The sequence below is a fragment of the Aquarana catesbeiana genome, linkage group LG04, assembly GCF_042186555.1.
Source record: "Aquarana catesbeiana isolate 2022-GZ linkage group LG04, ASM4218655v1, whole genome shotgun sequence".
NCBI classification, from domain to species: domain Eukaryota; kingdom Metazoa; phylum Chordata; class Amphibia; order Anura; family Ranidae; genus Aquarana; species Aquarana catesbeiana.
Window position 1 is genome coordinate 477,907,576 of NC_133327.1, and position 15,015 is coordinate 477,922,590.

General features: G+C 46.5%; 1 protein-coding gene across 2 annotated transcripts in view; it reads right to left on the reverse strand.

The window, feature by feature from the left end:
• Positions 1-15,015, reverse strand: part of UNC93A (unc-93 homolog A) — a 975,902-nt gene that overhangs the window by 697,519 nt on the left and 263,368 nt on the right. The window contains exon 4 of one of the 2 annotated variants that reach the window (XM_073627619.1): positions 12,097-12,234. The exons of the other annotated variant lie outside the window; for it this stretch is intronic. Within the exon in view, the coding sequence (XP_073483720.1) occupies positions 12,097-12,234 (138 nt within the window). The remainder of the gene's footprint in view (positions 1-12,096; positions 12,235-15,015) is intronic. 2 annotated transcript variants of the gene reach the window in all.

The window sequence follows — 15,015 nt, forward strand, 5'->3', positions numbered from 1 at the left end:
AGCACTGGTAGTAACCACGATGCTGGGCAGACGCAGCGGCTCAGATTGCCCGGTGTCATGCGGTCTTTCAGGGGAGGCTATTACAGCAGAGTTTCGTTTAGCTTCTACAGGAGCCACTGATGGAGCACTCAGAAGACATAGCTTGCTGAGGCAGTGGTAAGTGGCTTTGGGACACAATACACAAGTTCCTCAGTACCACAATTCCCCTTGGAAGAGTCCTATACAATGACCTGTTCTTCCAGCTAATGCAACATAATTTGGCTGTACCTGCCATCACCCATAGGATGCCCGTGTCACCCAGGAAAGGCTGCTCTGTGTCCTCTCCGCCAAGCAACAAAATTCTAATATAGCTTTAAAAATCTTTCCTTAGCTGTCAGTGTGACGAACGCGGGTGTCAGATCCCTGCCCTCGCTAACTTGTAACAAAGGACCGGCAAACCTTACACCACGCTGTCACTTACATAACAATGCCACTCTCAGCTGCGCCCAGCACAAAGATTTTCCAGCTTGTGGGACCACAATCTAGGTGCGAGCAGCCTGAGAGTTATTGTCACTGGGCTAATTACATAATTAACCCTTTAACTGCCACCACCCCCGTTTAAAAGACCGAGCCGGGGGAGACTCGTAATTTTAGCAATACCAATTATAATTTTAGAATAAGCGTCTGCCACACATACTGCCACCACAGACAGGTCTGCTCAGAGTCTTACTCTACAACAGTAGTGCCCTTCAAGAGGCAGGTTCGTTTATAGTTTGCATTAAGAGCTTTAGAGACAAGGTTAACATTTTTCAGCATAAGGATTTATTATGAAAAGGTCAAAGTTGATGCACATAAAACATTTACGGAAAAAGTTGTTTCAAAAGATAAAGACAATATACAGCCACAAAGCAATAAGGTAGAATTGGGAAGGAAGAATACTTGCAATTAATGTCCGAGGGTTGATCAGAGTTCGATCGATGAGCTAGGAAATCGGTTCTCAACTTGGCAGATGTTTCTTCTTGGATGGTAAAAGGAGAACTGACCATTGTCTTGGCATCTCCTCTTTTCTGTCAAATCAAAGGGGGTGTTGACAGCGACCAGTAACCAATCGTCTGGTCATCTTGTTTAGGGGGTTGGCTGCTGGGAGGTGTCTACACTCATGACCATGTCCTAGGTAGATTTTGTGATACATATTGATATATCTGCATCTATAGTGTTTACAGACTGCAGATATTCATATTATTATTCAACCTGAGATTTCCTTCAAAACAAATCTAAACATGCCATATCTATAATGTATAGTCTATTTAGGAGGAAAAAGGAGTACCAGTGGTTTCCCATATGACCTGACATAGGGGTGTCTGGACTTGAAATGTTACAAATTATCTGAGGAAACTAAATATGTCCATATTATGCTGTAGTATTACTAAGTTGGAAGTTATGAAACATGCTGAAATTTCATACTTATTCCACTGTTTTAAGCTTGATGTGTATTCAGACATTTACAACCGGGGCCTGTTGGGTCTCTGAATGGAGAGGGTGACAGTTTTACGACAGGCCTGAACACTTTGCCCTTTCAACAAGCTGTTTTTTACTGACCTAGCCTGGTCCGGTTTCCTCTGTTGAGATCACCTTTTCTGTTGAACTTAAAAGCTTTGAATTCCTAAGACAAGGGACAAGGGAGGAGGGAGGAGGGAGTTCAGATTTCTCTGTAATGTACACGGTTAGCCAAGCTGTCATGGCTGCATTCCAAACAACATGGCAGCTAGCTACAGCGTTTCATGTCCAGTACGTGATATCATTACACCTCCCCCTTAGGTGGTTGCATGGGAGGGAACTACAATTTCCCTCCTGATGCAACTGACTCCTGCGGGATCGGCTTGTCGTGACAGCCCATCAGCATTGCATGGGTGCTGCCTTTCTTATGATGGATGGTGAATTCGTATTGCTGCAAAATTAGGCTCCACCAAAGTAGTTTGCCATTCTCCCCAGCAACACGATTTAGCCAGCTTAAGGGATTGTGATCCGTGATCACAGTGAAATGCCATCCATAAAGGTACGTTTGTAACTTCTGGAGAGCCCACACGATCGCAAGACACTCCTTTTCGATTGTGGCGTATGCAACTTCCCTGGGAAGCAGCTTCCTGCTCAGGTAGAGGATGGGATGCTCCTCTCCGGCATCATCCACCTGGCTCAGGACTGCACCCAATCCATAGGCAGAGGCATCCGTCTGCACTACGAAATGGCGGGTGAAGTCTGGAGCCTGCAGCACAGGTGCGCTGGCCAGCACCTCCTTCAAGGCCTGAAATGCCTGCTCACATTCTGGTGTCCAAGACACCACCTTGGGTAGTTTCTTTTTGGTTAGGTCAGTCAGAGGTTTAGCCAGGCTACTATAGTTACATACAAACTTCCTATAGTAGCCAGCGGTCCCCAAGAAAGACATAACCTGCTTTTTGGTTTGGGGGTAGGCCAGGCTGGCCTCAACCTTCCCTGTCTCGGGTTTCAGGGTACCTCCTCCTACCTGGTGTCCCAAGTACTGCACATCAGTCATGCCAATCTGACACTTACTGGGTTTTACAGTCAGATTGGCAGCTGTGACAGGTGCACCAGGTGTTCTTCCCAGGTAGGGCTGAACACGGCGATGTCAACCAGGTAGGCTATGGCAAAGGTTTCCAGCCCCTCCAGTAAGTCATGACTCTCTGGAAGGTAGCTGGGGCATTCTTCATCCCAAACGACATGACGGTAAACTCGAACAATCCGAATGGGGTGATGAAGGCCGACTTTTCCCGAGCCTTAGGGGCCAGAGGAATTTGCCAGTACCCCCTGCTCAGATCCATGATTGTGATATAACGGGCAGCCGCCAGCCTATCTAACAACTCATTAATCTGGGGCATGGGGTAGGCATCTGCAGTAGTGATAGCATTCAGCTTCCGAACCTGGTCGTTTGGTCCTTTTTGGGGACCAAGACTACTGGGGACGCCCAGGCACTGTGGGACTTCTGAATCACCCCCAGCTGCAGCATTTCCTCCACCTCCCTTTTCATGTCAGCCAGTACCTCCAGGGAGACGCTATAGGCCGACTGTTTAATGGGAGGATGTGCCCCAGTGTCCACCTGGTGGACAGCGAGGTGTGTCCTCACAGGTTTTCCCATAAACCTGCTACCATGTGCTGCTAGCACTCACTTCAGTCCAGGTACCTGGGTGGGGGTAAGATTGGAGTTTATCAGGAGTTCTGAGTCTACCTCCCTGGTGTCCGCTAGTAGGTCTAGAAGTGGATCAGCCTCCTCAGGCTCTGGCCTGCTGCAGACTGGCATGACATAGGCCGTGCGCTCATGATGGGCTTTGATCATGTTAACATGAATGGCCTTCTGCTGTCTACACCCTTCTCCCAACCTGACCAAGTAGGTGACATCATTCAGACGCTGGGTGATGGTGTACAGGCCTTCCCATGCTGCATGGAGTTTGTTCTGCTGCAGGGGAAGCAGAACATACACCTTCTGACCAATGTCATAGGTCCGCTCCCTAGCATTACAGTCATACCACTCTTTATGCCTGATCTGGGCCTGGGTCTTGTTCTCCCGCACAATTCCCACCAGCGTCTCCATTTTATCTCTGAATTTTAGGGCGTAATCCACAACAGAGACCTTTGGGTCGGCAATCTTGCCCTCCCAGGTCTCACAGATTAGGTCCAGGGGCCCTCTTACCCTCCGTCCGTACAGAAGTTCAAATGGCGAAAAGCCTGTGGACTCCTGAGGCACCTCTCTGTAAGCAAACAGCAGATGAGGCAGATATCATTCCCAGTCCTTACCCTGGGAGTGCACAAAGGTGCGCAACATTTGTTTTAAGGTTCCATTGAAACGCTCTCACAAACCGTTCGTTTGTGGGTGATAAGGACTGGCCATGATATGCATCATCTGTATTTTCCGACAGAGAGCTTGCAAGTCGAACACAAACTGAGGGCCTTGATCGCTAATGAGCTCAGTAGGGAATCCCACTCTTGTGAAGCTTCCCAGCAGAGCATCAGCGACCTTGTCTGTCCGGAGGCAGGAGAGAGCCACTGCCTCTGGATAACGCGTGGCATAGTCCTCAACTGTAAGGATATAACGTTTGCCTGAACTGCTAGGGATGGCCAAAGGCCCAACGATAACCACTGCCACCCTCTTAAAAGGTTTGTCAATCACAGGCAAAGGTTTTAGCGGAGCCCTGTGTACATCCCCTACCTTGCCAACTCGCTGGCAGCTAACACAGGACCGCCAGTAGTCAGCTATGTCAGCAAGCATCGTAGGCCAATAAAAGTTATGTATCAACCGCCCTCGGGTCTTAGTGATCCCCAAGTGCCCTGCGAGGGGAAACTCATGAGCCACTTTTAGCAGCTGTCCCCTAAATTGACTGGGTACAACCAGCTGCCTGCTACCTAGGTCAGCCTCATTCCCCTCTGCAGGCATATTTTCTCTGTATAGTTTACCTTTGTCCCAATAGACCTTTTGTTTGTCATTCTCGGCAGGGGGGCAATCAGATAGACTCCTGAGCTGTGCTAGTGTTTGGTCTGTCTGCAGTGCTGTTTCAAAGGCAGAACAACAAGTCCCAGCCAGTAGTCCTGTGGCAAACAAGGACGACTGCTGAGGCTCAACAGAGGTGGTGTCCACTGGGTCAGAACAGGGAGAGGGCCCAGAGACCTCCTCCTGCTGTTCTGCGATCAGGGCCTGCACCTTGGCTGCCTCTGCAGCACTGCGAGTGACCACCAATACTGGCAATGAATCATCATCATCATTATCATCACATTTAACCTTTAGCAGTTCAGCATTGTTGGAACATATATCAGTTACCTTCACTAGCAAGGGGGCCTCATCTCCTGTCTCTGAAGAAGGAGGACCTTGCACTTCAACTCCACCCCCCCCTCCCTCTGTCCATCTACAGGTTGCTCAGATATTACCCCAACATCTGTAAACAGTACCTTGGTAGGTCCAGAGAGTTCCGTGGGAGCATCCTGGGTGCTTTTAGCAGGGGCATAGTAAGAAACAAGGGTACCTAAATCAGCACCCAACACCGCAGTGGGGATCTCCTCCAAGACTCCCACTTCTCTCATCCCATTTCCGGCACCCCAATCAATGAAAACATAGGCAGGGGGTACTCGTGAGCGGGTCCCCCCGACTCCGGTGAGGGTAAAAAACTTTCCAGGTATGATGTCCCTTCTCTCTATCAGCCTGGTCTGACCAAAGTGATTTCAGCTCCTGTGTCCCGGAAACCAGTAACGATCCGGTGGCCCACGGTGACTGGCTGCAAGTTGGCGGTGGTTACCTGAGTTTTCCTGCGGACGAACAGCACGGAAGAAGGGTTTCTGGCTGGATGGCCAGGTAATGTCATCTTCTTCTGTTCAGGGCACTGCGTCCTGAGATGTCCGGCTCTCCCACAGTTGTAGCATTTGCGGGTTGTCAGTCTGGAAGGCCTTGGCTCCAATAACTGCAGGTTCCGGCCACTGAGGAACTTGGTTGGTAGGCAGAGGAGGGGTTGCCATGTGTGATTTCCCTCCTTTCCAGCCATTCGGAGGAGCCTTGCGATGGTCAGCTACCCGAGAGTGGATATAGGTATCTGCCAGTTCTGCTGCTGCTTTGGCAGAGGTTGGCTTTCCCTCCAGCACAAACTGTCTGACGTCTGTAAGACAGATGTGCAAAAGTTGATCTTCAATCATAAGATCTCCCAGGGATTCAAAAGAATCGGCTTTCAAGCATTTAGTCCACTGCCGGAATGTGATGCATAAGCGACTTACCACATTCAGGAATGAGTCCCCAGGCCCCTTTTGCAAGGACCTAAAATGCTTCCGGTACACTTCTGGGGTTAGCTGAAACTTTTGGATGATTGCAGCTTTTAGGGCCTCATAATCGTCGCCCTGCTCTTCTTATGTCGAACTGTCAGCATCCAGGGCCTTGCCTCGTAGCCCTGGTGTTCAGGTACTGGGCCCATTGTGCTGGGGCAGATGGTACTGACGGCAAGTTTTTTCAAACGACAGTAGATACACGTTAATGTCACTGTCCTTTTTCATAACTGGAAATTTGGCTGCCGGGGTCACTGGCAGAGAGGCATCCCTGCTCGTCTAGGGATCCGAGGTTCTGAGCCTGTCACTGCTGCTGGAGCCTAGCCATCTCCAATTCGTGCCGACGATCAGCCTCCCTCTCAGCCTGGCTTTCCTCTCGCTCACCCCTGCGTTCCGCAGCCTCTCTCTCGGCCGCAGCCTGGCGCTCGAGAAACTGCAGGTACACCACAGGATCTGTCTTCCTGAGGTGTTGTAGCGTTTCTTGCATTTGAGGAGAGTCTATGCTGGTTTCAGGCAATCTGATGCTGGCCTGCTCTTGTGGTGGTTTGGAGGTATTCAAGTGTCAGTCTCTGCTTGCCCATCTGGTGAGGCTGCCTCTGAACCACTGGGCTCTGGAGTAGCGGAAACCCTTTCTAGTCCAGTTTCCCCCAGGTTCTGGTCTGCATGGATATCAAGCCTTCACGATTTTTGCCACTGATTTCAATTCCTCTTCCTGTGCACTCAACAGTCAGCTCATTCTTGCTCATCTTTTTATATGCTGATAACCCAGACATGTTGCAAGCAAAAGAGATAGAACAGAAAGAAGAGATAGGAAGAAGGTGTAGGAAGGAGCTGTTGCTGTATGTCTCTCTTGAAAAAAAAAATTCAAAAAATATGCACCAGCTTGTCTCTAAGGACTGTTTCCACAAAGGTTACAATCCTTCAGTGCAGAGCTAATTCCTAACAATGTACTGAATGCTCTTAATGCAAAACTATCCCGCTACGCTGCCAGCCAATATGTGACGAACGCAGGTGTCAGATCGCTGCCCTCCTCGCTAACTTGCAACGAAGGACCGGCAAACCTCGCACCACGCTGTCACTTACGTAACAAAGCCACTCTCAGCTGCACCCAGCACAAAGATTTACCAGCTTGCGGGACCACAATCTAGGTGCGAGCAGCCTGAGAGTGATTGTCACTGGGCTAATTACACAATTAAACCTTTAACTGCCACCACCCCCATTTAAAAGACCGAGCCGGGGGAGACTAATAATAATAATAATAAGTGTCTGCCACACATACTGCCACCACAGACAGGTTTGCTCAGTCTTACTCTACAACAGTAGCGCCCTTCAAGAGGCAAGTTCGTTTATAGCTTGCATTAAGAGCTTTAGAGACAAGGTTAACACTTTTCAGCATAAGGGTTTACTATGAAAAGGTCAAAGTTGATGCACATAAAACAGAAAAAGATGTTTCAAAAGATAAAGACAATATACAGCCACAAAGCAATAAGGTAGAATTGGGAAGGAAGAATACTTGCAATTAATGTCCGAGGGTTGATCAGAGTTCGATCGATGAGCTAGGTAATCAGTTCTCAACTTGGCAGATGTTTCTTCTTGGATGGTAAAAGGAGAACTGACCATTGTCTTGGCATCTCCTCTTTTCTGTCAAATCAAAGGGGGTGTTGACAGCAACCAGTAACCAATCGTCTGGTCATCTTGTTTAGGGGGTTGGTTGCTGGGAGGTGTCTACACTCATGACCACGTCCCAGGTAGATTTTGTGATACATATTGATATATCTGCATCTATAGTGTTTACAGACTGCAAATATTCATACAATTATTCAACGTGAGATTTCCTTCAAAACAAATCTAAACATGCCATATCTATAATGTATAGTCTACTTAGGAGGAAAAAGGAGTACCAGTGGTTTCCCATATGACCTGACATAGGGGTGTCTGGACTTGAAACGTTACAAATTATCTGAGGAAACTAATATGTCCATATTATGGCTGTGCTATTACTAAGTCGGTAGTTATGAAACATGCTGAAATGTCATACTTATTCCAATGTTTTAAGCTTGATGTGTATTCAGACATTTACAACCGGGGCCTGTTGGGTCTCTGAATGGAGAGAGTGACAGTTTTACGACAGACCTGAACAATTTGCCCTTTCAACAAGCTGTTTTTTACTGACCTAGCCTGGTCCCGTTTTCTCTGTTGAACTTAAAAGCTTTGAATTCCTAAGACAAGGGACAAGGGAGGAGGGAGTTCAGATTTCTCTGTAATGTACACGGCTAGCCAAGCTGTCATGGCTGCGTTCCAAACATGGCAGCTAGCTACAGCGTTTCATGTCCAGTACGTGATATCGTTACAGTCAGCACCACATGCACGCACCCATGTACGCTCCCGTGGAGGAGAATATCACAGAGCAGCTTTCCAATGCACAGCAAGTAAAACATTTTCTTTTTCCAAAAACATGCCAGCCTAAATATACACCGTTTCAGGGGAATATATATAATAATTGTACCCTGATTTTACAAAGGGCCACTTACTGCTCCCAACGCAGGACAATAGCCTAAGCCAGGAGGTCCAGCCTTCACCCATCGCAGCGAGTTCTGTCACCACGGACCTTCAAGGACTGGTTATTCTTCTGGAAAGTTCTCCTCTCTCCACAGGGAAACGCTGGAGCTCTGTCGGAGTGACCATCAGGTTCTTGGTCACCTCCCTGACTAAGGCCCTTCTCCCCTGATCGCTCAGTTTGGCTGGGCAGCCTGCTCTAGGAATAGTCCTGGTGGTTCCAAACTTCTTCCATTTACGGATGATGGAGGCCACTGTGCTCATTGGGACTTTCAATGCTGCAGAAATGTTTCTGTACCCTTCCCCAAATCTGTGCCTTGATACAATCCTGTCTCAGAGGTCTACAGACAATTCCTTGGACTCTCTGACATGTTCGTTTTAACTGTGGGACCTTATAATAGACAGGTGTGTGCTTTTCCAAATCATGTCCAATCAACTGAATTTACCACAGTTGGACTCCAATCAAGTTTTAGAAACATCTCCAGGATGATCAGTGGAAACAGGATGCACCAGAGCTCAGTTTTGAGTGTCATGGCAAAGGCTGTGAACACTTAAAGTGGAGGGCCACCCTGAAAAAAAAAATCACCAAGAATCCTAAAAAAATTTTTAAAAAAAAATGTGAAAAAAAAAAATTAAACTTACCTAAACCCTTGTTGCTAGGCAGTCTTCCTAATCTGCCTCTTCCTATTCCGCGGTGAGTTCTTCTCCTCGGTGAGTGGCCCCGTTGTCTTCTGGTAACTGTGTGTGTTCCCAGAACACCACGGGGCCATTCACAGAGCGGAGCGCCGCACGCGCATGTGCAGTAGGAAACTGGCAGTGAAGCCGCAAGGCTCCACTGCCTATTTCCCTTTCCTACGATGGTGATGCCGGGACCTGAGAGCCGAGGGACGGGTCGGCCTCGGGCGGCCGAAATCGCGGGCACCCAGGACAGGTAAGTACTTATTTAAAGTCAGCAGCTACAGTGTTAGAAGCTACTGACTTAAATTTTTTTTTTTTTTTGGACGGAATCCCGCTTTAAGTACATGTGATTTTTTTTGTTTTTTATTTTTAATACATTTTCAAAGATTTCAAACAAACAATGAATCTAATCGATTTTGGAATAAGTACTGCTTGGACCTTGAAGAAGGGGACACACCCCAAAAGCTTGTCCATGAAAAATAATATGTTAGTGCAAATAAAAAAAGTATCACGGACAGTACTCAATTTTCTCTGTCACAATTGCACTGATACGGCTACAATCACCTCAAGTATGATGGAATAAGGCTGTAACATAACAAAATATATGCGGATGCACTGTAAATGCACATTATCCACTTCAGCTCCGGAAGATTTTACCCCCTTCATGACCAGGCCATTTTACGCTATTCAACACTGTGCTACTTTAACTGGTGGTTGCGTGGTCATGCAACACTGTACCAAAACAAAATGTATATCATTTTTTTTCACACAAATAGAGCTTTCTTTTGGTGGTATTTGATCTCTGGGTTTTTATTTTGTGCGATGTAAACGAAAAAAGACCATACATTTTGGAAAAAAAAAAAAATATATCCTTTAGAATGTAAGCTCTACGAGCAGGGCCCTCCTGTACCTTTTGTATTGAACTGTACTGTAATTGTGTTGTCCCCCTTATACATTGTAAAGCGCTACGTAAACTGTTGGCGCTATATAAATCTCGTATAATAATAATAATAATAATATATAATATACTGTATATACTGGGTGCCGTCGCTCCCCCTCCTCCCCCGGCAAAACGGTGTTGTCTTCCCCTGCTCTGTTTGCCAGCGGTGCTGTGACATGGAGAGGAGAGCTGCACAGTGTCTGTGTATCTCTCCCGCCACCCCCGCTCACCCCTTTCTCCTGTCAGCTGAACAGGTGAAGAGAGAGAGAGAGGCTCCAATCGTTCCCTGTGATGCCGCCCCGCTTCCTTCCTGCTCTGATTCCCTCTCCATTGGCCACAGCAGAGGGCTGATCAGAAGACACGGGGGGGGCATCATGGGAAATGTAGTCCCGGAAGATTGGCCTCCCCAGTGTATCTACAGACAGCAGGACTCCAGCATGCATGCACTCTGGAGGGGGAGAGAGAACCTGGAACCCAGCAAAAAGCAGAATGCTACAGGAGAAGAGAAAAAGACAGGACTGTGCAGGGGGAAGCCAGAGAGAGAGCCACGCTGTACCCGCACCACTGTACCCACACCACCAGAGAGGGAGCCACAATGTCCCTGCACCAGCAGAGAGCCACCCTGTTCCTACACCACCAGAGAGCCATGCTGTACCCCCACCACCAGAGAACCACGCTGTACCTACACCACCAGAGAGGGAGCCACGCTGTACGTGCACCATCAGAGAGGGAGCCATGCTGTACCCACACTACCAGAGAGGGAGCCACGCTGTACCCCTGTACTTGCACCACCAGAGAGAGCCACGCTGTAACTGCACCACCAAAGGGGTAGAAATACAGAGCCAGTGCCAGGGTACAGACATACAGTACTATACTACTAGTATACTACACGACTAGAGTCAGCCTGGGCAACCCAGAGTGAGCAAATGTTCAGCCAGAGTAATCACTATTGCTTTTTCGCTGGGTCGCTGCGTGTTCTAGCATCCACACATTTCACCCTGCTGGTCAGACATCCATTTTGGCACACTTTCCCAGACAATGAACAATGAAGTCTCTTGTTCGTTTTTGTTGTTTTTATTAGGGGATTAAACTTGGATGGGGAAAAGGGACATGGGATGCCAAGATAATGAATCTTTAGCAATGGAAATAAATGTAGTTTGAATTCAAATCTGACAGTCTCTTCCTCTGCACATCTCCTCCAGCAGACTACTTGAGTTCACTTGCTTCACTTCACTGTCCAAATCTAGATTCCTGTCACAATTAGCACATGGCTAGGCCTCACTAAGTCCTAACATTATCCTTATAGCCCTTTGTAGACAGGGGTCTGCAGTCACCTCCGAGGTAGCAACCATTTTAGTAGAGAAGAATAAATGCGCTGACACTTGGTGGACTACTGATCCCAGCATGTCCGATGCAAATCCTGCAAGCCCTCCTTGCTGCAATGACTTGACTCCACAACAACCCCACAGTTTCTCCCTCTGGTTCCACATCCAAATCCTGGAATGTCTCTTCCAGAGCTTTCCACTGTGCTTTTCACTCACCGACCCCGGCAATGATCCCTCCTGAATGCCTGGACATGGTCCCAACTGTCCTTTTTCCTGCACCTGTTCCAGGACACCTCTTAATGACTGTGTAGAGAGAGGCTCCCTCCCAGCTCCCGGCCTGAGGTACACACCCCCCTCCAGAAAGGGGGTTTCCTCAGACCCCAATAGTCCAACACTCCATCATTCAGTTCATCCACCCGACAACTCCTCTCACAGCAGGCTGACCATGGGTATATAGGAGGCCTGCCCCCTGCCAATCCTAGTTGGGGATTGGTCAGGGCTCCCACATACACCCCATGTCACACCAGCTCTCTGCCCTGCCTTTTCCAGAACCTTCTGAAATCCAGAGGAGGCGCCCAAGAGCTGATGCACATGTCAATCACCTGCTGCTACACTAAACCACTCCCCTACCCCCAGATCAAAACAAACAGGCCTAGCTCACAGCATAGGCCTGCCTAATTTTACCTGCGTTGACAGTACAAAGCAAACCCACTACCCTAGCACCTACCTACCTAAGGTAGAGGGTGCTACAATTATATTTTATTTTTTCATTTTATTTTAACACATAAATATAAAATGAAGACTTACCTGTGTACACACCCAAAAGAGTATACATTAAGTATATTGCTGGCTGTTGTGAACTTGTTCTATTCAGTTTGCTGTCATCCAAATTTGGACAGTCGTTTGCCCCACAGTATGTATAATTTGATAAGCTTACATCAAACCCTACATGAAAAAAATAATGAAACAAAATACTCAAACAGAAAGAAGATTATGGGTTTCCTCTTTTTTGCTTAATCCTAATCCTTATAATCTGCTAGTATCTAAAATCTTTCCTGCCCTCTGAAAAGTGCACTTTTTCTGTTAAAATAGAGTTAATTACCTGTGGGAGGGGCTACAGACTTTCCTGGAGTGTCATGCCGATAATGGGGTCTGGATCCTTCCCCCTTCCATCCCCTCTCCGTGATTGATGTCAGCTTTGGGCCCTCTGCTCGTTCCTGAGAGTGCACACAACACACAGCGCTGCCCCCCTCCTCTCCCCTCTCCTCCCCCTCCTCTCCCCTCTCCTCCCCCTCCTCTCCCCTCCTCTCCCCCTCCTCTCCCCTCCTCTCCCCTCTCCTCTCCCTCCTTGCTGCAAGCAGAACGATTTAAGCACACATTCAGTAAAGCAGCAGGCATTTAGTGACTGTAGAAGGCACTAAAAGTGCACTTTATATTATATTCTACTTTCCTGTTAAAATTATCCACTTCAGCCCCGGAAGATTTTACCCCCTTCCTGAAAAGAGCACCTTTTACAATTTGGCACTGCGTCGATTTAACTGACAATTGCGCTGTCATGCAATGCTGTACCCAAACAAAATTTACGTCTTTTTTTCCCCCACAAATAGAGCTTTCTTTTGGTGGTATTTGATCACCCCTGCAGTTTTTATTTTTTGCTCTATAAACAAAAAAAGAGCAGCAATTTTGAAAGAAAAACAATATTTTTTTACTTTTTGCTAAAATAAATATCCCCAAATGTGTAAATGTCACTGGCAGGGAGGGGGTTAACACTAGGGGGCGATCAAGGGGTTAACTGTGTTCCCTTACTGTGTTCTAACTGTATGGGGATGGGAGTGACTTAGTAGGAACAAACGATATGGCTCCTCTCCTCTGACAGCACAGGGATTTGTGTGTTTACACACACAAATCCCCGTGCTGGCGCTCGTGCATGCAATTGCGAGTGGCCGGCGGCCTGATGACGCAAATTACATTGCGAAACGCGTAGAGGCTGCTGGTAACTTTCTCATCACATGCCGCTGTGAGGAGACACAGTAACAGAGGGGAAACAAACTGAGACACCGCTCTCCATATATACTGCTGGGTTTGCTTGGTGCCGGCTTAAGGGCACCATAACATGTGAGTTTAACCATGTTTATAACTTTTTTAATAAAATGAAATGACATACTATACCATGATGGCTATTCATATGTCTTTATGAACACTGAACAGAGCAAGAGATACTAATACATTGCTTGGAAAGGCTGCTATTGGACCCATCACAAACAGATTGGTTATCCTTAATGAACCAAAGGCGTTTATTCTTACTACATCTGGTGAATGGCCATTGCATGAGGTGGTGGTGAAGTCACGATAAGTGGTGAATTAGGAGCACAATATACTGAAAAGGAATGTCATTGCACAGAAGTGATCACTCACTGAAGACATCCAGTGTACTGTGGTGTTTCTGCAAATGTCAAGGACATGTATTCATATTTTTTTGCACTATGCAGTACATATGCATGTTGATATGTGATATTTTGTTAGTAATATTGGCACATTGTTTAGTAATCATTTTTTAAATAGCTTTTGGTAGCACCTACTGTACGTCATTGCACAAAAGTAATTACCCACTGAGGACATCTAGTGGGCTGTAGTGTTTTTGCACATGCTGAGCACATTTTTTGCAGCATGTATTATATATGAATGTTGATATGTGATATTTGATGGTCACTAAGTAACATTGGCACATTGCACATTTTTTAATATTTGTAATTTTTTAGCACTGGCACTTTAAACAGTTTTTTGGAATATTATTTTGTCACTAGTTAACACTAAGTGGACAGTATATTTTTGACACAATATTAATTGATACAGAAAAGCACGTTACATAGGATAGATATCCTATTTTTGCATATTTCAGCAGTGGTATCATACACAGTAGTTAGTGCAATCCACTTTTATATTATATTGATACTCTACCATTTTTGTGTAGGCTTACATGATTGCAGCAAACTAGTATATTTTTAGTTTTGCGCCGGTAACACATCTGGTCGAATTACATAATGCAAAGAATACATTTTTAAAGAAATATACAACACTGTCTTTTATCAGCATTGCCTGTATTTACTGTTACGGCAAAATTAAACATAACAAAATTAGAGCCAATATTGTGAATTGATCATCGAATTGACTATTCAGATTGTTAGATTTGTTTGAGGTCATGGAACCTTCCATGCACATATGCTTAGGTTGATTTCACACTACTAAGAGTACAGGGGATGATGGGACTGTATAGGAGTACAGGGGATGGGAATGATGGAACTGTACAGGAAATCAGGGGATGGGGATGATGAGACTGTATAGATGTACAAAGGATGGGGATGATGGGACTGCGCAGGGGTATAGGGGATGGGGATGATGGGACTGTACAGGAGTACAGAGGATAGGGATGATGGGACAGAGGCTGTACCAGTGTTTTTGTGCAGTTAACCCACAATTTTCCATAGACTCTATTAGCTCCTAAATGTTTGGTTTGTTTTCTAAAAACGCTCCAAAGATGCAGTTTGCAGAACTTTCAAAAAATTTTCTAATGGACTAATAGAAAGTCTATGGGAAACTGCAGGTTAACCACACAAAACCGCAGGTACATGCACAATGCTGCCAAACTGCATTTTGACAGCAGTGTGAAACTCTCATAGTTTCAAATGGGAGGACAGAACTATTCAGAGACAAAGAGCATAGTCACAT